At 38.6% G+C, this 25,378-nt stretch overlaps 1 protein-coding gene and 1 long non-coding RNA gene across 2 annotated transcripts in view; one reads left to right on the top strand and one right to left on the bottom strand.

The window, feature by feature from the left end:
- The window catches only part of LOC310740123, an 88,164-nt gene that overhangs the window by 48,014 nt on the left and 14,772 nt on the right, over positions 1-25,378 (top strand). The gene's annotated exons all lie outside the window — the stretch shown is intronic.
- On the bottom strand, positions 24-19,147 carry gsg1l (gsg1-like). The gene is made up of 6 exons (XM_083566569.1): positions 18,449-19,147; positions 12,440-12,487; positions 7,322-7,474; positions 4,819-4,930; positions 1,136-2,156; positions 24-902 (listed from the first exon to the last, which is right to left on the bottom strand). Exons 1-5 carry the CDS (start codon positions 18,735-18,737, stop codon positions 1,832-1,834), a joined length of 927 nt encoding a protein of 308 aa, XP_083422695.1. The 5' UTR covers positions 18,738-19,147; the 3' UTR covers positions 24-902; positions 1,136-1,831.

Raw genomic sequence — 25,378 nt, 5'->3', positions numbered from 1 at the left:
GAAAAAAAGACAAGAGCTATAAATCAGTCCCAAAAATATTTTCATCAAACGATTGCAGTGTATACAGAGATACTAAGATATTTAATATGTTTAAAAGCAGAAGGATGTATTTCGTGACTCGTACATGAATAGTAATAGCATAAAAACACGATAAGAAGCGAATGAATAAAATAAACAGGCCTGGGACGCTGACTGGCCGGCAAGTAACAAAATCAAGAACAGGGCTAATCTAATCAACGGGTTCGAGACGACGGAACTGTCGAGTGCTGGGGTGCTGTGGGTGATAAATGCAGCGTGCTGTGCTTCTGTAGGGGGCAGAACGTAAACACTCGGCTAATCTGCTGTTTTCAACACAAAGGCATATTCAGCCATGGAGGACATTCGAGATATACAGTTTAGTATATTTATTTATATACACTATATGGACAAAAGTGTTGAGACACCAGACTTTTCCAACCATGTGTTCCTCAGAAAAACTGTTCCTACAACGTTGGAGGCACACAATTGTAAAGGATGACTTAAGATGTGCTAGCATGAAATTTTCCCTTTACATGAACTAGGAGACCAGCTCCAAAAAGAAAATACTAGAAAAACTAGAAAATCAGCTCCATGAAGATACGAGTTGGTAAAGTTTCGGGAGGAGTTTTGTAACAGGCCAACAGATGGCAGAACAAGGCGGCACGCACAGTCACAGGGAGCGCCGACCTTCATAAGTCAGTGTGCCAATAGACATCGTCCTGTGTACACCGGGAGCTGTGCAACTGGTGCTATTCTGATCACGTGTCGGTGTTTCTGACAACGTGTGCACCATGTCACCGAGCTCTCCTTACACGATCTCACTTCCACACCAACCCTACTCAAACTAAAACTCTTACAGGAAACTTTCCAGAACGCCGAGAGCTCTGTATTCCTATGGATTATTTTGAAGGGGATTATGTGTACATGTAGATAAATAAAGTACATTCTTGTTAAGAGAGCTAGTATCAAAACCTTTTGATACCACCTTGTGTATATAGTTATAGGTCGGAGTGAAAGATCTACTGCTATAGGGCTTCAAACCTATTGAACACCTTTGGGCTGAATGTGAACGCTGGCTGCACCCCAGGCCTCCTCACCTTCTCACTTACATCACTACCTGCCTTTACTAACACCCTTGTAGCTGAAGGAGCACTAATCTCCACAAAATCTAGTGGAACATCTTTCCAGGCGAATTAAGGTTATTATATTTAAATGTCAAATGGGATGTTCGAAAGGAAGCACATACTAATCTTACAGTCAAATGTCCTAAAACTTTTGTCCGTATTGTGTACACTATAGTCATATAAATAATGCGAGACTTCTATATCTGGCAGTGCCTATAAAAGCATTCTTCTTCACATTTGTGTCTAGCGATGGTGTCTGCAGGGAACCTCAAAACTATTTTCTTTTGCCGCACAATAAAACGGCGTCCTTGGAGCGACCTTTGCAAGTTATTTGCATATAAAGAAATCACTAAAATGTCACTGATTATATTACTAACCCGTAGACACCCTGTCGACACCCAACGGGTTGTTGTTTTGTGTGGCAGTGTTAGTGCACCTTTCAAGGCTTTTCACAGTTCATAAGCTGTCATGTACTTTACACAATTCGCAATGAAACAACCATCGCAATTTTAGCATCATTTTCATTTCTTTTTTCACATAGGCAGAAAATATTTTAGCTGTCATCAAATATAAACTCATTGCTTTATACCCAGAAAATAGTTCTATCATGACTGGAGAGTTCTGAAGTTCTCAAGTCGTCTTTTACCCACGACTCAAGACATAAAAAATGTTTTCAATGCTAGCCATCCTTAGCATTGCTCCTCTCCGAGAGAATCCGCGTTGTCTGCCATGTCTACGGAGGCGGCCTGGGCACGCATCTTCCCACGCCCACTGCTGTAGGCGGGACCGTGGGCACCACCGTGGCCTGGAAACAGGTCCAGTGAGCTGGAGACGGACTGTACGGTGCGATCCTGAAAGTAATGGAAGGCCTCTTGGTCGAGGAAAGCCTGTTCCTCGCGGAGACCCTGCTCAAAGAGCTTGCGCTTGTGCCGGAACTCGATGACCGTCTTTGTGTAGGAGTTAAGCGTGGTGACCGAGGCAGCCATGCAACACGTGAAGGATCCCCATGCCATGCTGAGAAAAGACAAAACAAAATCCGTTTTCAGTTTCGTGGTACACATTAAGTCAGGGGTTCCCAAACTAATACCCATCCCACATTGGGAACGGCCCTCTAAACTACGCCAGAGACATATTTTGAAAATGTAATTTTAAATATATGTCTTACTCATATCATACCTGTATTACAAAAAAGTTTGGCTTTCAAACTAAAATGTCTAATAGTTGATTGCTTAAATTAATCTCCACAATAATTAATTTTAAAAAAGTCACTACGGCTCATGACATTTTCTATTACAGACCCGCATTAAAGAAAGGACAAATTATGTGGCCCTCACAAAAAAACTTTGGGGACCCTCTGCTATGGTATGCTTATCCTTTAAATTATTAATTTATTCATTTTTATTTGTATAGCGCTTTTTTACAATAGACATTGATTTAAAGCAGCTTTACAGTGATAAAGCGGTAATAAAATAATGCATACATTTGTTTCTTATAATTGTAAGTTTGTCACTAAAAAACATTGTTCTTTTTTAACAATTTGTACAAATACCTGAATATTGGGTTATAGCGAATAGTATGAAACATGAAACTGAAAAATAAAAGTGTTTTTCTATTAACATTCTTGAGTCCATTCTTGTCTCTTGAAAAGTCTAGAAAGTGCAAAAATAGCTTGTGAGTTTGAGAAAATTTGCACGACACCCTGATGGATTTTAAGCAGCCTGAACTGCAATTTCCTTCTGATTTACAGGTTTGCAGTTTTATTACTTTGAAAGAGACGGGCAAAAAAAAAAAAACACACTCACACATGAGTAAAAACTGGGGAGAGGGAAAAGAAATGCTAAAAGAAATTGGCCAGATGGCAAAAAACAATTTCATCCAGAGCTAATGGATGGCAGCAGAGCATCTGTGGTAATTCAGCCCAATGTAAATACCACTTTCATGCCTGTCAGAACCCAGAGAGCTCTTACCTCAGCACCGAAACAACACGAACCATTCGTACTAAAGATTCAGCGCTGATTTGAACGGAAACATACTGATACATACTGGAAACATAGTGCTGGATTCATTAATCTCTGTGATTTTTTGTTAAAGATTAAACATTTAGTGCAGCTCTCATTCGTTATGTGCTATGAAGGGCATTTTGTGGTCACTATACATTTTTTTAAATGATAAAATGGTTGAAAGTTTACGATGTTTAACCTGAGAGAGAGTGCTAGTTACAGATGATGGTAGCTTAAAGCTAAGGTTTTGTTCATCACAAATCAATGTCCTTAAAACTTTTAAGATTTTCTAAGCTAGTCAGGGGTCGGTGTGTGTTTTTAAATATTATAGTGGTGAGCTAGTCAGGTTTTAGCTAGCTTGCTCAAATACAAAGACTTGCTCTAGCTAGCAAGCTTAAAAGCATGGCTTTGTTTAAGGCTTCTGTCAGACCTGTGGAGTTCATTTGCTAGTTCAAAGGTATTTATTTAGCAGCGCAGACAGATTATGACACCCTGAGGTCACTTTGAATTTCTAAAGCTGATGATAGTGAGCTAATCAGCTAGCAACAGTTACTAACTCAAATGCAAAGCCTTGGTGTAAGCAGAATTCTTCACTCAGACCTGCAATGTGTTTTTAAAGCCACGTGTCTAGTCAACAAAAGTTTGAAGCTTCTTTCCACAAAGTGCCATCAGAAAGAGACCAAAATATTTAAAGCTACATTTTGTGATGTGTGTTTTATTCTGAGGCAGTGTTGTGAGAAAGGTTGCACGCTAATGGGAATGGATTTTTTTTTTAACGATAGAAGTCCATTAGAGCCAAGCGCGTGTGCTGCAGAATCGGGTCCAAACACCCACACACTTCTGACTGCTCCTACTTTAGCACGATTCATTAGCCCGAATTTTCGTTCGACTCGTGGCACGAAATGCCTTTCTCGTCTTACCCTTTTCCTCTGGGGGCGAGACGTTGGCGCGTGCAGAGTGGAAATAAAACTGCGAAAGCCGGCTGAAATGCAAGAGCATGCCCTGGCGCCCACTAAAAGAGCATCTTAATCGAAGATGAGGTATTTCTCATATCAAGTGCCATATTTATCATAAAACAACATGTGAAGTGAGCTGGATTGTGAAGTAGAGGAATGCTGGGTCAGCTTGGCCTTCAAACTATTGGCAAGTTTTCTTTAGAAGAAGGGTGAATCGAATGAACAAAATCAATAATAACTTGAAAAATTGGTTCCGTCTTGGGCACAGATTAGCATGATTTGGTTTCACTCAAATAACTGTTAAAGTAAATGCAAAATAATAGCATGTGCTGGATCAAGTGCCATTTTCTAAGCTGACGAATCCCAACTGTGGAGGTCATGTAGCTTTAAATACACCAAGTAAAAATGAATGAGAAATACAACTAAGTCTGTACAAGAAGCCAAATTATAGGCATCATTGTCTACATGTAGACTAGTATGCACTCAAGTTTGTTGTTAATTTCAATGTCCAAGTCGCTTGTCTCTCTTTTTTTTCCTTCGTCACTCTTTTTTTATTCGTAAAAGAATTATTCATGTTTTCTTGTGCCAGTTCTTTGACAATAACTCTCTTTTCTAGTTATACTAGTAGATCCTCAACAAAATCCATTCAACAAAATGTCTGTGCAGTGTTACTAAGGTATAGAGAAGTTGTTTATACACTGTGGTGTGTGAAGCACTGACCAGAAGGACCAGCCGTAGTCCCAGGTGTGCGGTCTCCAGTCTTCGGGCCCCAGACTGACTGTGATCTGGAACACCTGGGTGTACATCATGTGAGCAACCATTCCCAAAAGTCCTGGAGGAGAAACGTTTAGAATTTTGATTCAAACTTTTGCTCGGGTATGAGTATTGATGCACCAACAAACATCTTTTGACGAACTATGAAATTCGAATTTCCAATTCGAGTCCTTCACTTTCACTTAGCTCTAGCAAACCAACAGTTTTTATTACAATACCAAAATCTTAAAGATGATCGATCATCATGGATTTTTTTTATTCAGGAGGTCAATATGCTTCCCACTTCAACTGACAGAGCTCCCACACAAGGTGTTATTAGAAAGCAAAGAAACCTTTTTTTAATTATATGACTTCATGTTTAGTGCATTTCAAAATTTTGAGTCCAGCTGGACTGTAGGTTTGAGTCCACACAAGGGATTTCTTAGTGTAGGAAGGATTTGGAGGACGTGTGTGTGTGTGTGTGTGTGTGTGTGTGTGTGTGTGCGTGCGTGCGTGCGTGCGTGCGTGCGTGCATGTGGATTCAGGTTTGTATACTCAACATGCCTACACAAAGCAAGGCGTTATGAGTCACTGGAAAAATGCTGCATCTCAGAATTTTTGTGGATAGTATAACTAATTTAATTACGTAAGAACACACACATGCTAAACTGAATTAGTGGAAGTTCAGGCATTGGAGTTTCGATCGAAAGGTTACGTGTTCAATTCCCAGCACCACCAGGCTGACACTGTTGGGCCCTTAAGCAAGGCCCTTAATTGCTCAACTGTATGTTTAACTAATATAAATATAAGTCGCTCTGGATAAAAATGTCTGCCAAATCTCATAAATGGAAATAGAAATGAAATGCGTTCTGCTTGTCCAGGGCTGGGCGAAGGCTGAATCCAACAGACAAGTTACTGTAGCTAAAACTGCTAAAGAAGTCAGAACTGTTCAAAGAGCAAAAGAGGGACCAACACAATATTAGGCAGGTGGTCAAAAAGACATGCCTGCTCAGTGTCACTGTTTCTGGATAAGTGCATCTGCCAAATGACTTCATTGTAAATGCAAGATCTAGTTTGGGAGGAAGCAGCTGAGATATGAATGCACAGCATTAAATACATCTTCTGACTTTCATATAGTTTGAAGCCCAGTCGACTTTTGGCCGACTTTTGGTTCTTAAAAGTTCCTCAGTGCACAAACCTGTACATTTTATTTTGAAACAGAATGGAGTTTATACTCGAATATGCAATTTGTTACAAGAAGTGAAGGTGAGCCAGCCTACACCCAGTCCTGCTTTCGGGGTGCTGATTGATAGCGCCAGCGTGAATCTCTTTAATCTGTGTCAGTAGGATGAACCGAGGCTCATCTCTGGTTTGGAGATCTCTCCCCGACCGGATGCTGCGTCTGGAATTAGTGAGTATTAAAGGCCCAAATGAACAGAGCTGGGGGCCGGCTGGGCAAATCAAATAATCTCGATTCAAAAAGGAGCAGCTGTTCCTGGCAATCTGACAGGCGTGGGATCAGGGAATGAGGCAACCGAGGCTACGATGTTGTCTCACTTTATTTTCGAGAGGTAGGAAATAATCTAATCTTCTACATCTGAACAGGTCAAAATGGTTAGATTTTTGTACCATAACTGAGACAATGCTATTCTTATATTCCTTACATACAGTGAGGATGTATCGATGTCTGTCTGTCTGTCTGTCTATCTATCTATCTATCTATCTATCTATCTATCTATCTATCTATCTATCTATCTATCTATCTATCTATCTATCTATCTATCTATCTATCTATCTATCTATCTACTTGACAGATCGATGGACAGATATAGAGTTGGGTTTATATGCATTGAAATGTGTTTATATGGATTAAATAGGCTAGATAGAAGGATGGATGGATAGAAATGGACTGATGAGCATAAAGAAGTTTAGAGGGATTAAACAATGTGTATAAAGGATTTTGATGGATTGAAGCGTGTGGATAGATGGATTGTTTAGATGGACTAAAGTGTGGATGGATGTATAGTGATGGATTTAGATGGATTGTAGGGAATAGGTAGCTGTGTTAAGAAGGATTAAACAATGTGGATAGAGGATTGTTGAGTTGGATTGAATGGAGTGTAGATGGATGGAGATGGATTGAAGAGTATAAATATACAAACAGGTGGATTGAAAAGTATGGATGGATGGATGGAGATGAAATGAAGAGTGTTGATAGAAGGGTTGAAAGAGGAACTTTATAAGTCTCTAATGGTAAAAATAGAAGTTTCCCCTAAATAAAGTAGAATACTTTAGTAAGATACAGTGGAGTTCCTTAGGGTCTACAGAAATAATGCTTGAGAAAAAAGTTACATTAAATCTTTAGTTTCTCATGTTATTTAATTTATATTAAATAGCACACGTCACATCGCCCAGAGGTGTACGTATGAGTAAGGAGGAAATGTATAACAGTTTTTTTTGGAGGAGCTACCTGACAGCACCGTGAAGACGGCGGCGAAGGCGTTGAGCTTCAAGCCATCGATCACGTTGCTGGAGTGAAAAAGCTCCAAGCACATTAGACTAAAGCCAACCACCAGCAGCATGATGTATAACACCTCAGAGACCACTGACAGCCAAAGGACACCTGCGAACCCACACACACACACATACACACACACTTGTGAGCACTCCACCACTGTGTAATAAATGTAGTCATTTCTGTTCTTACACTCATGTAGTGGTGTGCGGCTCGGCCTTCGTCATTATCAAACAAAACTGCATTTTTGTCACTGTGAGCACAAGGACGGTTTCCGAGATGCTGGATATCTCCACATTAGAAACAGCAAATTTAATACTGTCTTTTTCATATCTTCATGTGCGATCGGTAATCGCTGATCTGTAGTCCCTTTGCTGCACTGTTGTGTTCACCTGTTCAGTGTTGAAATTCGTATTTTTTGGGTCACAGTAACACAGGGGAAGTTTATTAGTGATTCGATTTTATAATCATCATGCCCTCTAACACTTGCAACATTTATCTAAGGATCAATTCCACCTACTCAGACACTCACCACCCCACCATGTTGGTATGTTCATGATCTCAAAGATAGACTTGCTTATGCTTTGGCTTGAATGGAAAGATACTTTGAGACAACATAACTGTTCCCACCTCCCCTCAGGCTCTGAACAATTGATTTATTTTTTTTTCGAAAGCGAGCTGGGAGCTCTTATCAGACAGTCCCAGAAGTTATCAGCACTCTACATTCGCTCGCTGACTTATAACATGGGGGAGAGGACGGTCATAGTTTCAGTCTTAATCAGGTGGTTTTAAGTTTCTGATAATGTTACTCCTGTCTAGATAGGCTGGTCAGTGATAGATTGGTAGGTGCTTTTTGAACATCCCATTCCATTAAAACCTCCACTCTTCTGGGAAGATGTTCCACTAGATTTTGTGGAGATTTGAGACAATTCAGCCACAATATTATTAGTAAAGTCAGGTGCTGATGTAGGTAAAGTGAGGAGGCCTGGGGTGCAGTCAGCGTTGGCATTCATCTCCAAGGTGTTCAATAGGGTTGGAACTCTAGATCTTCTGGAGCAGGTTCTACTGCATCCAAAGTTATTTTATACAATTGTGTGCCTCCAACTTACTTGTGGTAATAGTTTGGGGAAGGAGTTTGTAGAGATATAGATATGTCCCAATACTTTTATTATTACTATTAACATTTGTGATAATTAATATTCGAACATTTGAATATTTGTATTTTTTATTTTTAATAAAATGCCTGCTTGTTTAAATAATATATTACATTTTATAAAAAATAAAATAGAATAAATCATATCAAAGCAATAGACTTATTATATTGATATTAAATCGGCAGAAATTAAACTGATTAAATTAAATTAATGGAAAAATTACATTAAGTAGTTTACATTTTTTATACCCCATTTGGGTAATTTACAGGTGTGTGTGTGTAAGTATGATCTACTTAACTGTTTTGCTTATTTCAGCATAACTTTAACTTTCCTTCATCCTTCATTCACTGTGGAATTATTAGGATTTTCTCCTGTTAAGAGAAATTTTTGAATCTGGATATAAAACGGTAAAGAATCCATAGCGCTAGCATGGCATCTATCACAATAAAATCAGCCAGATGCAGCTCTACCTCTGCCATGTTAATCTGTATTCTATCCGAGTCTCAGAACATGCCTCGGTCTCCGTAATTTTTTTGATACGTCAGCAGTAGCAGCAGCGGTGCTGAGAGAACACACTCGAACACTTTAGCTATTCTTAGCTAATATTTTCTATTTAGATCTACATAGAAAATATTGGGCACAAATTATTGGTTATTTTCTAAATAATAATAAAAGTATAGTATATAGTATCTACTGATAATAATATATAAATAAATATTTTTTACTGATGCAATTATGTTCAAAATGATGCATCGTAATACTTTCTTTTTTTCCACACTTTTTTTAATCGAAGAATCACATAGTTACTAGTCCTAGGTGTTACTCGGTACTTTCATGCCGAAGAAACTGAAGCGAATCGTTGAATCTTACCATCCTTAGTAAATAATCTTAGTTGCAAACATCTGGATAGGATACAGAACTTCCAAGATATTTCGGGGTTGACCTCATTCTCAGAAACAAATCCCATCCAAAATAAGGCTTTGGTTCGCTTTTTCTCCTTCTCATAGCTGTTTACTCGTGTCGATCTTGGAAGGGTTCGGATCTTGTCTTGCTTGCACTCGGTTCAAAGAAAAGTTTTGTAGAAATTGAGTTGATATGATGGAAAGATCTCGAAATGTGACAGAAGCGTGTAATATTTATTTCCAAAAATGAAAAATCTTTCAGAGTTGAAGGCTGAGGATCAGTTCTTTGTTCTTCAAAAGCAAAAAGTTTGAAGTTTTCTCAAAGCTTAGAGGTTCCTCGACAGGGTTCCAGAAAAATCCAGAAGCCCATTAAAGTTCTTTGATCTCAAAAGGGGTTTGTAGATGACAGCAAAGGTTTCTCAAGAGTTCCCTGGAAAGCTAATTGTTATGGTGCATTGAGGGGGGGGGGCAAATGATTTTACACTCATTAGGACAATGTTTTTAAAGAGTTCATTGGATAGTTAAGGCTGTTTGTACATTTAAAATCCAAACCAAATTTTGAAAAGAATGGAACAAAATAACCACAATCCAAAATATCCACTAACATTACAGTGATCTTGTCCTGTGTTCTATGATTTTCACATCACACTCTTGCATTATAGTTAAAACCTGATAAAAAAATAAATAAATACCGTTTTGTTGCAACCCAACAATTTTCCTAAAATCAAAAAATTAATGAGTTTTATATATAGTAAAATTCTGAGTAGAAACATACATTTATATGGTCAAGTTTTCTGCTAAGACACCGCCTTGGGATCCCAGAAATACCCTGGACAGTAAACAAATCAGTGACACTGGCGAGGTGAGTTTGGACACACCTGACTGTGTCATGAGAACAATCATCTCGCTGAGCAAACCCGGGCTTGGCGGCTTATTCGCGGGTAGATAAGAGCCTTTGGAGGAAAGCATCAGGACGACAAATGGGCTGTACGAGAGTGATACCATGCATTAATGCTTCTCTCTCGTTCTCTTTCTGTCTGTTACACACACATACACACACACACACATTCTTACAATCACTGCTCTTCAGCCTAGCACTGATAGTTCCATCCTGCTTCATACCTCTTCATGAAAACTTCCGTAATAAACACCCCACCACCAAAAACTCTTCAAAAATACAACACCCATCCAAGTCTAAGCTCATCTCAGTGGCTCTGTTGCCATTTGTTCTACACATACGCACTGACTGAGATGTTGTTTGACATTATTCACAGTCAGCCGGTTCTAAAAACCAGCGGGCCAGTTCAGACGTTTCAGACTGGGCTGTAACGTTTATAGCTCTCGTATATCACCTCGGATAGTTGCTGAGCTTCTGCATATTCTTAAGGAGCCATCAGCACTGTCTGATCAAATATTCGCTGCCATAAATACGCCTCCGTCTCGTCACTTTCCTAATCTGTCTTTCCACAAATCGCCGCTTCTCGCCGGCAGCTTTACACCTCGCACTATAACACGAGATGAGGGTTTGCTAAGTAACTTCATGCAAAATTGCACTTGGCTTCTTTTCAATTTCCCGTCTACTTTCTACGTCCTTGAGTTTTACCCAGATAAAGTCTTGTACCTGGTGGATTTGGGATTGTGCTGTTTTCTTAGTCTAAAGCTCCTCAAGGGTTCTTTGGATGTCTCTGCTAGCTATAAAAAATGGTTTATAGGTTTGGATTGTTTGAATGGTAATTTTGCTGCAGGGTTATTTTTTAAATATAAACGTTAAATTTGCAGTCCTGGTAAAAGTTTTGGTTCAAATTTCAAAGACAAATGCTCCTAAAGGGTTCTTCAGGTGGGTAACTGTTCTACAATTTTACTAAAGCAGTCCTCATTGAGTAATTTTATTTTAGACTACCATCTTAAAAGGGTTCTTTAGAGAAAAAAATATATAGAATAAACTTCCCTCGAAAATTTTGTAGTACTCTGTAGTTTTTGGAATGTTTAATGGTTCCACTTTAAAAAGAGGATTCCTTCAGGGTTCCTTGTCAGTCCTGAGAAAAGGTTTCTACTGTGATCTTGTAAATGACAAATTTTTCCATTATTTGAAGACAAATGCTCCTCAAGGGTTCTTCGGATGAAAAATTGTTCTCTGATCTTACTAAAGGAGTCGTCATAAGTTCTTTGGATTTGTCATTTCAGTTCTACTATCTTAAAAGGTTTCTTTAGACAAAAAAAAATATAAAAAAAAAAACTTCTTTCAGGAATTCTTTCTCTGTGGTCCTTTGGATAGCTAATGGTTTCTCTACACAAGAGTTCCAGAAAGGTCATTTGAGTCCACTTGGTGACCAAAAAGTAGTTACTGGTTCTTTGTATAAAAAAATTATTTTACACCAAAGAGTCCTGTGGAAAGTTCAGGGTCCTTGTAGCCATATTTGTAATTAGCTTGTTGCAATTTGAACTGTGACACTGATTTAAAAACATATCTGTAGCATGCCATTGTTGTTTTGGGTTTTGCCGTTAAGGATGAGCTTTGTTTGAAAAGCTGCCATCGCTGCACTTTACCTCCCCATTTTTCTTCTAAAACTGACAGAGTTGCACATGTTTGGATCAATTGGTTGTGATTAGCGGCAGTCATTGGACACAACCCATGACCTGCTAGCATAAATCTTGCTCACACACACACACCCATGCAGATAAATGCAAAGCAAGCTTGTTTCTGATGTACTATTTGTCTTAGCATGCGTTTCGATGGTCTTCAGTTCGGGGAGGTCAGGTGTGAGTCAGCATGTTGTGAACGAAGGACATATTTCACTGCATAAATCATAAACGGAAGCTAAATTCCTGCTTCACAACATTTCTGATGTATCCCTTAAGCCTACAAAATGTTTTACAGTAACAAAGAGGACTAGAATGGAACTCAATATTTGCTATAAATATACCCTCAATCAGAACTGATAGTAAATGTGCAGTTTTTCTTCCAGGTGCGATATCAGACGAGTCTCGACGCTGCTCTAATGACACTCATTACTCACCTCGCTCTGAAGCCGGAGCCAGATCAATGAAGCTCCTGCATTTCTCACCTGAGGAAAAAAAAAAGAAACCCAAGTTAACCTTGGTGTTAACATGTGAGCTCTGAGAACACCAGATTATTATCACCAGTCTTCATCGTTTTCAACTTGAACATCAAAAGGACCAAGTTTTATACCATAAATAATTGAAAAACTTAAACAATTCCCAACTTTTAGTTTTTGGAAAAGAATGTCATCTTCGTGTAAGTTATTCTTTAGGTTGAAGAACATGCAAAAAACACATGAGTTTATGTTGTCATTTACATTTGTTATAGTAGCTATAAATGCCCTCTCTACCCTCTTTGCTGTTAAGTTAATAAGAGCAATTAAATGCACTTTGAGGCCATGAAGTATCAACATTTCTGGCCTAAAGACTTGCTATGTCTACATTAATCAGGGTACATTAAAAAAAGAGGATTTCGTCTGAAAACGCTCATATCCCTGTACTGGGTTTGAGCAAAACGTAAAACGCGTCGACCGGCGACATTTACATTAAGGTCGCTGATTTGACTTAAAATGCGTTTTCGAACGCCTCCGTTTTTACAGTCCACACTGCGACTTTTCCACTTTTGAGAGCGTTTTTAAAATGTTTTCGTTGACTGAAAAACACCGTCTCAGTGTGGACGCAAATCCGAAACAGGAGGAGATTAATATGCGTTTTTAAACGAAAACGTATTAGTGTGGACAGGGCATTTGATGTTAAATATCAACACGCCGCTTCAGTGTTTTCATACCTGCATCCTAATTCATCTTTAATTCGTTCTCGATTGTGTATTTAAACCATTGCCTTTTAAACGTTCCAGTATATGTTTAGTTCACGTCCTTTACAAAGCCTCGTTTCTTGCCTGATTTTCTTTTTTCATGTTCATGTCGTGACTTCCTGCCGATCACCGACTCCGACATTTCCATTTTTAAAGGAATATCCACCTGTAATATGACCCGCAATGCAATTAAAGTTGACCTTATGTGTCTTAGGTATTTTCAAATACGCTTTCTTATTCAATTAAAGATTGTTTAGTTGAACCTTCAGAAAAATCGGAATTATACTTATGATACAATTCTGTTACTGTATTTTTGGAGACAGGCGAGCAAAACAAACCCAAAAGGCACAAACAGAAAAAAAGAGATAACTAGATTGTTTTTTGGCAAACTGCCCCAATCCTGTCTCGAGCTCGACTTCCAATTATTTTTGTGAGAGCGATGAGCAGGACTACCCCCCTTTTTTTTTCTCAGCCCTTTTGATACTAGGACTCTAATTGAAAAGGTGGCCCATGGAGCTGAGGAGCTTGTTTTTCAAAGATGAGGACTAGGACCGAGGTCAGACAGAGGTCAACCCCAGCGTAATTCCCCTGCTTCTCCTTCTTCAGCATTCCCCAGAGTGAACGCCTATACACACAAGGAGAACATCTCCATGTGGACCGTCATTCACGCTCGAAAGTCTCTCAAGAATCTCAAACGCAGATTTTATATAAAGCTGTAGTTTGTAGTTTTGTATTCAAACAGCTTCAAGTGCAGTAATAATGTGTTGTTTTTTTCTTTAAAATTAATTTCCTAATGCATCATATATTATTTCAACAGGACAGACGTTTCAAATTTGTCTAGAAGGACTTGGCTGTCCTTGCAAGGCTAGCTTCTTTAAGAGACAAATGCTTGTTAAAGTTTTTTATTTCTTTAAGTCACTGTGGAAAAAACACATGGTGAAAAAAATGTCGATAAAAAATCTCAACATATAAACCCATTTTTTAAAGTGTAAAAGCCTAGGTGATGCTAAAAGAAAGAAAACCACATACATTTGATTTAAATCTCGAGACTGAATCTGGACTGGAAAATAATTCAATGTTCTAGAAAAGTCATGTGTCCCAGTGGTTTTGTCCATTCCTGTTTATACTCCCTGGATTTGTATTTGCTTTGTGATATGTTTGCGTTCTTATACCCCCTGCTTTATCACTGTTGTTTTTGAAGTCTTGCCACTTGTATTGTACTTGGACATGCTTTTCTAAGCCATTGGTTTCAGTGTTCTTTTTTCCTCGTATAAAGGCGAGGTGTTAGCTCAGTGGGTAAGGGTTACTTTGGGTTACTGATCAGAAAGTCTGGGGATTCAAAGTAGAACCTTTGGGGCCCCTAAGCAAGGCCCTTAACCCCTCAATGATCCTGGGGCGCTATATCATGGCTGAGCCTGCTCTCTGGGAATTTCACTGTGCTGTAAAGTATATGTTTAATGTAAATATTAAGAGCTTCCTTCCCTTCACATTATATTTATGGCATTTGGCAGACACCCTTATTAAGACTGACTTACAACTGATCAGTTGAGAGTTAAGGGCCTTGCACAAGGGCCCTATTTGGCAGCTTAGGTGGTGATAATGGTGCTTCTGATTCCAATACCAGTCCAATACCACTGAGCTACCACCGATTTATTTCATTTCTTCTCCCATATCTGTGAATTTGACCTTTAAAGAGCGATGTTCCTGACCTCCATATACAGAATAAGTATCTATCTGGCAACACAACAAACCTCAGGAAACTTCACAAAAATGTTTTGGCCGCAAGATTAAAATGTAGGTAAAAAAAACAAAAAACACCTGTAGTTCGACTCCAGCTCCTTTTCCATCATTTCCATGCTTAATATCAATTAGCCAAAACCAGTGACACCAGTGTGATGCATAATGTATCGCTCTAATCTTGCTAATATAATTTACTGCCCGAAAACCTTAAATGCGGAATTAATGAGGTTGTCTGGCCTTTCGATCGTGGGGTTAGATTGACTTTATCTTCTCTCACTTAGAGGGCGGCTGTCTAAATAATCAGCAAGACTGATTTTATTAACTTTTTTTCACTGAGAAAATCACTTTAGTGCGTGTTATATATGTAGGAATGTGGTCTATTTTATTTAAAAATAAAAGCCTGCCATCGTATCGTCAAGTTCTACAACTTAATCCGTAGTCTCTGCTCTGCTTTTTCTTTCTCTCCGCTACCTTGAGCCCGGTTTTATTGGATTTATTGCTGTGTTTTGGACATCATTACAGTCAGTCAATTGTGTGTTTGACTACTTTGGCGATAATATCATGTGAAGTCGTGTGAATTTCTTACTTCCTCTGCCTCAGACTCGTACCGTATGAATCGCTAATGAACCGTCAGAGTGTTATGTCACTGTACGATCCGGCTCTCCACCTAAAATTCACCATTAAAACTCATCTGACAGCAATTTGTAGGCATTTTTCTGCAGAGATCTTGACGTAAAAAAATCCACTTTTTCCATGTTGCCTTTTCTGCTGGGGGTTTTTGTCCACAAGGAGTTGCAGGAAATGGTTTAGTTCCAAGATAACAAACCATCCTATTTTTGTATTGTTGAAAAATTAGGCAGCCAATCGGCATCCAGCAGATCAATCCTCCTTTTTATTGACCTCCAAAATCCATTCATCCATCTATTTGTTTATTCACTGTATGGTAATTCAGGTCAGGTGTCCTAATACCTTTGGCCGTATAGTGGTCATTTGTTATTCCAACTATCCATGCATTCATTCGTTCATTCGTCACCTTATTTCCCTGTCATGCTATCCAATCGTTATTCCATCTACTGTTCGCCAATAATGCACCAATCCATCCATAATTCCATCTATCCTTCATTCTATTGACTGCTTTTGCTATACTGTATCAATCCACCTATTATTCCATCTATCCATTTCTTCTTTTATTCATTCATGCATTCATCTATCCATTCTCTTATTTCTTCATAGTTCCATAAATCTATTATCTACCAACTTATCCATCAATCACATATTCTTCTGCTTTAGCAATACACAAGTCTATCCATTCATCCATCAATCTAGATGTCTATCATTCCATTCATCTATTCATCCATCTTTCAACCTTCCATCCATTGTGTTTGCCAATTTTGTATCCATTCATCTATCCCATCATCCATTGTTCTTTTCTCCGTTGCTTTGAACAGTACTGTACCAATTCCTTCATTATTCCACCATTATTCCATACAGTCATCCAGTGCTTTTGCACTACTGTATCTGTCCATTCATGTATCCATCCATGTATTCATCTAATCTTTTTATCAGTCATTTCTACCATCAGTCCATTCAATCATTTATTTATTCATTCCTTTTATCCATTGCATTTGACAGTACTGTAACTATTTTTCCATTATTCCATCAATCCACTCATCTATTTATCCACAGGTTTGACAATACTGTATCCATCCATCCATCCATCCATCCATCCATCCATCCATCCATCCATCCATCCATTAATCCATCCATCCATCCATCTATCCATCCATCCATCCATCCATCCATCCATCCATCCATCCATCCATCCATCCATCCATCCATCATATTTGTTTTATCAGTCATTCCTACCATCATTCAATCTATAAATTTATCTATTTATCCTTTCATTCACTGTTTGACAATATTGTATCTATTTATCTATTACTCTATTTGATTTGTTTAGCGCTTTACTCTCGATCCAGCAGTGAACCATCTGCTTAGACTGCTGCCCCCGCGACCCGAATTACAGATAAGCGGGAGAAAATGAATGAATGAATATACAGTATATAAATAAACAAAAATAAATAAATGAATATAAATAAAATGCTAATTTAAATAAATTAAGAAATGACAAAATTACATGAACAAAGAATGATTTAAAGCACAAAAAAATTGAATTAAATAAAAAAAAGTCTAAAAGAAAAATCCTGAAATGAAATAAAATAAATGAATAAATAATAAAATGTTCCTTAAAAAAAATAAATAATAATAATTTTTATGTATGATATACGTCTGTGAGAGTGTGTGGGGTTCTTGCTAAATGTAAAATGGTGTGAATAGTATTTAAAAAAAAAAAGAAAAACACTCCAAAATTTGCAGTTTCAAGTTGTTAAGGGAATAACAGGCCATTTTGGAGTTTCTCTTTTTAACTGTTGCTCTGGGCAAGAAATGAAATATTAATGCTGCTGCTGTAGTGTTTGCACAGTCAGCAGATTATTTCCATTAGTAGCAGGGTGATGGCAAAATCGTGCGTGGTGGGTAATAATTACTGTACACCTTCTTGCGATAAAAAGCAAAATCAAGATAATGAACCAACATTCCGACCGAGAATACAGATAAAAAAATTTATAAATAATCATGTGCAATTTATACTTAAGTGCCATAATTGTCAAATTGATCTTAATTATTACTTTTTGTTTGAATGAATGTGTAATTAATCAATCTAGACCTTATTTACAATTTTAGGAGGTTATACAGCTACTAAAAAGAGTGGAAAGTGAAAGATCTGCTTTATTAACTATAAGATCAATCAGCTATGATGACTGCAAGCATTCGATTTGCGAGATAGCAGCACTATTTACAAACAGCACCTCTAGTGGCCGGTTCTTACCAAAGTAAACAAAAATATATATTTTTAATTATTAATAATAATGAATGAACTAAAATGACTTCATAAATAATTAATAATAAAAAAAACGAACATACTTTTAAAATGTTGATACAGTCGCTACATGCTAATCCTATTAAACCCATGCTGAATGCTGATTGGCTGATGGTGTCCATAATTTGTGAGTGAGCCAATCGTTAATATATATATACACACACACACACACACACACACACACACTCAGTATAATACAGATGCCCAGAAAACATTCAATAAACACACTAAAATCGGGACCCCTGGGACATCAGAGTCCAAACATAAACTTTATAACAGGTTATGTCATGCTGTCATGATGGCACGTGAAAGTGCATGGCTTAACACACTGGAATTCGTCTTCTCTTACTTCCCACGTGATCGCACGTTAAAGAAAATCGTGTGAAATCTGGCGTTAAAGGTGTTTAAAGCAATTAAGAGAGTGCGTAAATGCCATGTGATTATTGACGCCCGACTTGTTATATATGTATTAATTTTTTTTGTTTGTAAGTAAGTAAGAGACGTGTTTTAAAAGTGACGTGTAACTCGCGGTACCTGCGCCGTGGATGTTCTCCTCGCATGAGTACCAGATGCCCGCGTGGAAGCGGCGGAACAGGAAGCGGTCGTCGCCGGTCTCCCAGCTGTAGTGCACTTTGGTCGGGTCGGTGTCGTTTGCTCCGTAGTCGATGCAGTGGTGGCGCCGCTCCTTGCTGCAGCTCGGTTTTGGGACCCGCTGCGTGCCCTGGCACCAGTACGCCGTGGCGAACGCCGTGCTCGAGAGCAGCAGCGCGAGCAGGTTCAAGCCCACGGAGAGCAGCGCGCGACATCGGCGGCTCGTCTTCATGGCGCGCGAGCGGTTAGGCGCGCACGGGTCTCATGCGCACGCGGGCGGCGGACACTGGAGACGGACACCCGAGACGGACTGGGGAGGGAGCGCAAGCGCGCGAAAAAGAGAGAGAAAGAGAGAGAGAGAGAGAGAGAGAGAGAGAGAGAGAGAGAGAGAGAACTGGAGCTCGAGCTCATCCAGGGACGCGTTTAACGGTGCGCGTCTCAAGGGCACGAGGAGCGCGCGCGCGCGTGTGGAGATGCGAGCTCGGTTAGAGCGCGCGCAGGACTTGATCAAACCGTGCGCTCTTTCTCTTTCTTTCTCTCTCCCCCTCCTCTCACTCGTCATTTATCCCTATCTTTCTTCCTTCCTTTCTCTCCCTCCCTTCCAGTCACTGTTTTTTCTTTCTCTTTTTTCTGTCTTTCTTTTTCTCTGTCTTTCTCTCTTCCACGCTTCAATCACCGTCAGTCTGGTTTCCTTTCTCTCTCTCTCTCTGTCTTTCCTTTAATCTTCCTTCTTTCATGCATCTCTCTCTCTCTCTCTCTCTCTCTCTCTCTCTCTCTCTCTCTCTCTCTCTCTCTCTCTTTTCTCTTTTACCTTCATCTCTCTCTCTCTCTCTCTCTCTTCTCTTTTACCTTCATCTTTAATCTCTTTTTCTCTTTCACAATCTTTTTTCAATCTCTGTCTGTATTTTCTCTCTCTCTCTCACTCTCTCTTTCTCTCTCTCTTCTTCTCATTTATACCTATCTCACCTCTTTCTTTCTGTGTTTCATGTTTCACTCCCTGTCTGTCTCAATTCCTTCCTTCCTTCCTTCCTTCCTTCCTTCCTTCCTTCCTTCCTTCCTTCCTTCCTTCCTTCCTTCCTATTTCTGACTATCATCCGGCTCAACACACTTTCACAGTACATACAGAAACACAACAGTGTCTGAATATGAGGTGGCATCAAAAAGTTATTCTGGGGTGAAATCACACAAGTGGAAACTCACGTGGTCAGAATAGGGCCAGTTACCACCATTATTCTGGAAACTTTTTGATACTACCTGAGCGTTCAGTTTTTGGCAGGTTCCTCTTGGCCATTGGCAGGGATGCAACTGCGTATTTGCTTCGCCACTGGTTTAGATTTATAAAGGATATGAAGATACCTTGTAGTTTCATCAGTAAAAAATCAGTCTTTTCCTCAGATTTGGTATGAAATGGATATGATCGCGCTGCAGTTCATTTCTTATCGCACTGCACGGCAGACATCGCTAAGGATCAATTGCTTGTGATGAAATAGTAATGCTATAAGCCGTGTTCAAAGTCTTAGCTTTGCGTCTACAACCTTTCCTGTCTATTTTTATTTCATTGGAAATGTTGTCTAGAAATCTAGGAAGCTCCTTCATCATCCTTTAGTCATTTCATTTGCACGACCTCTGATAACCTGAAGATGACTATAGGCTTCTTCATCACTTTAAAGAAAAACACAAATAACTAATCACACGTCCAGCACTGGCCATTTCACAGAGTCTCCCAAAGACCAGCGTTTTAGAAAAAATAAAACGTGAGCGTTGCGGAAAGGATGCCGTTTGACCCCAGCCGCCCTGCGCTCCTCATTATTTTGTAACTCCATCCAGACGCAAGCACATGGGCAGTAAAGCAAGCAAGAATCCCAAGTAAACAAGCAGCTTAAGCCTATCTCACCAACATTTCCATAAAAGACAAAGCACTGTGTATCGATTGGAACAAAGCCCTTTTCGTCTCACGCCATCCACCCACAACACAAATTTATCACTTCACCCTTAATGGTCACTTTCTGATCAATAATAAAAAAAACACAGTGTATGGGATACGTTCTGCGAGAAAGCAAACTACATCAACGCAAATATCTCGTAATGGTGTGATGGACGTTCAGAAATCGGCGACCTCGATGACCCTCAAGCAAGATGTAAGTCACTGTGATGGAGCTTTCATGTTCTGGATTCCGATTGGATTCATTACAAACTGATGACATGGAAAGCTGTGTTAGCATGTAGCGATACACTGATAAAAAGCACCAAAATTTGTAGTATAAGAGTATAAGAGTAATAAAACATCTCAAGACATGGCGCTAAAGTAAGATAAACGACTACGTCTACGGTAATCCGCCGTTTTTGTCTAAAAACGTATCCGATCATTTCCCAAAAGTTGCTTATCCACACTGAAACGCCTGAAAACGCTCAGGTCTCTGTACATTTCCGCCTGGCGTTTATTTGCTTTCCGGCTCTTTAAAATGTCGCTGCAATGACTAAAAATGCGCCATCGTTTTTTTTAAAAACGCTTCCGTTTTTTTACAGTCCACACCGTAACGTGAAAATAGCGTTTTCAAAACGATTTACTTTGGAAAACGTTTTTATTTTATTTATAAATTTTTTTAAAGGTACATTTTTGTTGACTGAAATCGTAGAGCAGACGAAGGACCAAAACATGGGAAAAAATTCTGCGTTTTTAAATGAAAACATATTAGTGTGGGCATCGCATTAGTAGTGTGTAGAAGTAGCTTCTTTAAAAGCATGAACACAAGTGGATTATTTGTTAGTACGATAAATAAATCTGTCACATGAGTATTCATGTGTGTGATTGCCGACATCTTTTCTGTCACAAACCTGACAGTATGCTAAAGAAAAAAAAACTGGAAAGGAGTTAGAACAAAAAGAAAACATCGCTATGGTCTTTCATTCCGCTTTCTTACTATAGACAAATTTATAGATATAAACAATGCTTCAGCTAGCAAACAAAACACACGTGGAAATGCAAGGTGACTGTTATATTTCTGTTCCCCCTACACACTCTACACACTCATGCTAGCTAGCGGCAACACTAGAGGTGTTTTTGTTATGCTATGTCTAAGTTTCCCAAATGACAACAAATACAAGGTTTTCTCGTAAGAAACACTGCTTAACATGTTCACAATTTAAAATGCTTATGTCTACATACCTGTAGTCTCTCTCTTTCTTTCTTTCTTTCTTTCTTTCTTTCTTTCTTTCTTTCTTTCTTTCTTTCTTTCTTTCTTTCTTTCTTTCTTTCTTTCTTTCTTTCTTTCTTTCTCATTTTCTCACAGCAGATGACCAAATGAAACTGTGGAAGTCATCTAGATGTTGATGGCACATCTAGTCATTTTTAGTACAATTTTCAGCGAAATTTTCAGCAACCTAGAGGAAGTTGGTCATTTCCACGACGTAATGACATGTATGCAAAAGACCGAAATCTTTCGGAAAACATTGATAAGCCGACTCATTTACCATTTTTTTCTCCTATTTCAAATTTTATTTATTTAACCTAGCAAATTCTCTAGCAAAGTGCTACAGTTTATTGCTGTTCCAGCTCAAATTCATTGCCTAATGTCGTGTTATATTTATTTAATATCATATCCAACATGGTGGTCAGTTTTAAAAACGTGATGCATTATAGCATTTTTTATCTATTTTTTTCTTCCCTGAATCATATATATATATATATATATATATATATATATATATATATATATATATATATATATATATATATATATATATATATATATATATATACACACACACACACATATATTCAGTATTCCCAGAGTTTCAGCCACTTCTAGAATTTTTCCTGGAAGTGTTCTTTTCAAAAGCATGTCAGAGTCCTTCTGCAATTCATGCTGGATCTCCACAACAGTGTCAAAACGGCACATGGTCAGAATAGCACCTGCCGCACAGCTCCCAAGGTACACAGGACGATGTCTTTTGGCACACTGACTTATGAAGGTTGGTGCTCTCTGTGACTGTGCGTGCAGCCTCGTGCTGCCATCTGTTGGCATGTTACAAAACTACAGTTTAAACTTTTTGACACCGCCTTGTATTTATATAAATGTCATTTTAATATTTTTATATATTATATATCTATTTCTTTTTTTTGTTTGTTTTTGTCACCTCTACAGTTAATATTAGTTGTGTCTATATAATTTAAATAATTTTGGTTATCAATGCTACTTTAATTATAATTTTGTCAAAAGAAAGTAGTTCATTTTATACCGATAATATTTCAACAATTACAAATTTTTTTCCCCACAGTGCAAAATGTACTCAGACAACAATGATTGTACCTCTTCCTATTCATGATTAAACACATGATTCATGATTAAACACATGACAAATGATTCAGCACATTAAACCGCTGCTAACAAGGACACTCGGATATTATGTCGATGCGGTTTATTTTTTCAACCGTACATGTATCCGCACCCTGGCTGAAGTACGCTGGTCAAGGCTGAAAAATGCGAATGTTTGTAGATGAGATAATTGAAGCTTGTCCTTGTGAAAATCTGGAACCTGGTCTGCTTTAATGCTGCACGTTGCTCAGTATGGCTGTTTAGTGATGATTGACATCTCGGTGTATATAATAGAAGAAACACTCTTTAAGCTGTTCACGTTGTTTCCGGTGTCAAAAATGACAAAAATGCGTATTGCATTCAAAAATGATTTAGTGCCGACATACCGCCGTGAGCACTTTTATTAATATCTGGGGAAAAAATAATCATTTGTTGTGCTGTCAGAGCTGCAGAATTTAATATAGACTGTGTTTGTGTAGAATATTTCACACACACACACACACACACACACACAATTTAGTGATTCAGGATTCAGAACCTTATTGGGTATATTATTGTAATTCAGAGGCTCTTTCATTATAATTTATATAATTTATTATGTTATGTTTCTTATTATAAATATTATTTATTATTTATCATTCATTACTATGTAAATTGTTTTAATTATAATGTACATTATTTCTGTTTTCACTGCTGCTACAAATTTCATTTTACTTAATATTTTCCTTTGTATTTTATTTAAATTTTAATTCTTTTTTTATTTTACTTCAATCTTTTACTGTGAGCAACTGCAACCAAACAGTTTCCATAGGGAATCGATAAATTGTTCGGATTCTGAAGGTATGTTCGTAAACTCGCTTGTGATCGAGTGAGCGAACGAGTGAGAATCAGATCCATATTCTGAACCTCGTCACAGCTTGTAAACATTTTCTTTTTTTCTAAAATAAGAGAAATTTAAAAACTCGGCAGTCCGGCTTGTGCAGTGAGACACTGCAAATTGACAGTCACATGAAAGACGACCGAGTTGATTTTGTTACCTAATGAGGTCCAGGTGGATAAGTTCCTGAGTTTAGGTTCTAAATTTAGGTACAGCAAGAAAAAAAAAACACACATTGGGAATTCTGTAATGGCTGAAATGTTAAGAGAAGTTAGACAGAGAGCCACTGGCACACTGCAGGCAGTCGTGCCAGGTGCCAAAACTGCCAGTCGCTATGGAGGTTACACAGCAGTTGCTGTACAGGTTATTATTTAGGAGAACTGCAGAACAGATGAGCATCAAGGATCAGGACCTCATGTCGTGACCTTTAATCTCACAGAGTGCCAGCGTGACTCATTGGATCACAGGGAATAAATATAGGAACTTTATCAGACATTTCTACAGGAAAGAAAGAACATATGTACATTTATGTTTTTTGGTGGACGCAGTTATTTAGAGTGACTTACAACTAAGAAGTTCAGGGTTAGGGGCCATGGATAAGGGCCAAGGAGTAACAGCTTAGTGGTGGTGGAATTTGAAATACATTCATGGTATATGGCATGTCCCCTTGTCCAGAATGACTTACAATAGAGCAGTTGAGGGTTAGGGTCCTTGCTTAAGGGCCCAGCAGTAGCAGCTTAGTGGTGGTGGGATTTGAACTAAATTTATGGCATTTATGCCATTTGGGAGACGCCCTTATCCAGAGCGATTTATCTCATTTTAGATAATAATCTTATTTTATACAAGTGGGGACTTGAGGGTTAGGGGCCTTGCTTAAGGGCCCTGCAGTGGCATCTTAGTGGTTGTGCGATTTAAGCTACATTTATGGTATTAATGGCATTTGACAGACCCTTATGTAGTGCAACTTATTTTATACAATTATTGTATTCAAACGGGCACTTGAGGGTTAGGGGCCTTGCTTAAGGGCCAAGCAGTTGCAGATTATGGTTGCGTTTTGAACTACATTTATGGCATTTATGGCATTGGGCAAATGCCCTTTTCTAAAGCAATATACAAATAACTAATTTTTAAAAGGGAGCAGTTGGGGGGTTTGGGGCCTTGCTTTAGGGCCCAGCATTGGCTGATTAATGGTGGTGGGGTTGTAACTACAGTTATGGCATTTGGCATGCCCACTTATCCAGAGCAACTTACAACTTAATATTTAAGGGTTAGGGGCCTTGCTCAAGGGCCCATCAGTGGCAGCTTGGTGGTGGAATTTGAAATACATTCATGGTATATGGCATATACCCTTACTCAGAACAACTTACAACTGTGCAGTTAAGGGTTAGGGTTCGTGCTTAAGGGTGCAAAAGTGGCAGCGTAGTGGTGGTGGGATTTAAATTTCATTTATGGTATTTGGCAGACCCCCTTATATATAGTGACTTACTTTTATATATTTTTTTATACAAGCCAGCACTTGAGGGCTAAGAACCTTACTCAAGGGCCCAACAGTGGCAACATGATAATGCTGGGATCCGAACCCACTGAGCTACCCCTTCCCCCAGACTGAAATATAATTCAATGATTTAACTGCTTATTGACTCTCTGATCAGACCCCGAGACTCGTTTGCAGTACATTTA

Source organism: Silurus aristotelis, assembly GCF_946808225.1.
Source record: "Silurus aristotelis genome assembly, chromosome: 17".
Taxonomy (NCBI): Eukaryota; Metazoa; Chordata; class Actinopteri; order Siluriformes; family Siluridae; genus Silurus; species Silurus aristotelis.
The sequence above is the reverse complement of the archived record's forward strand: the minus strand, read 5'-3'. Positions and strand labels throughout refer to the sequence as shown.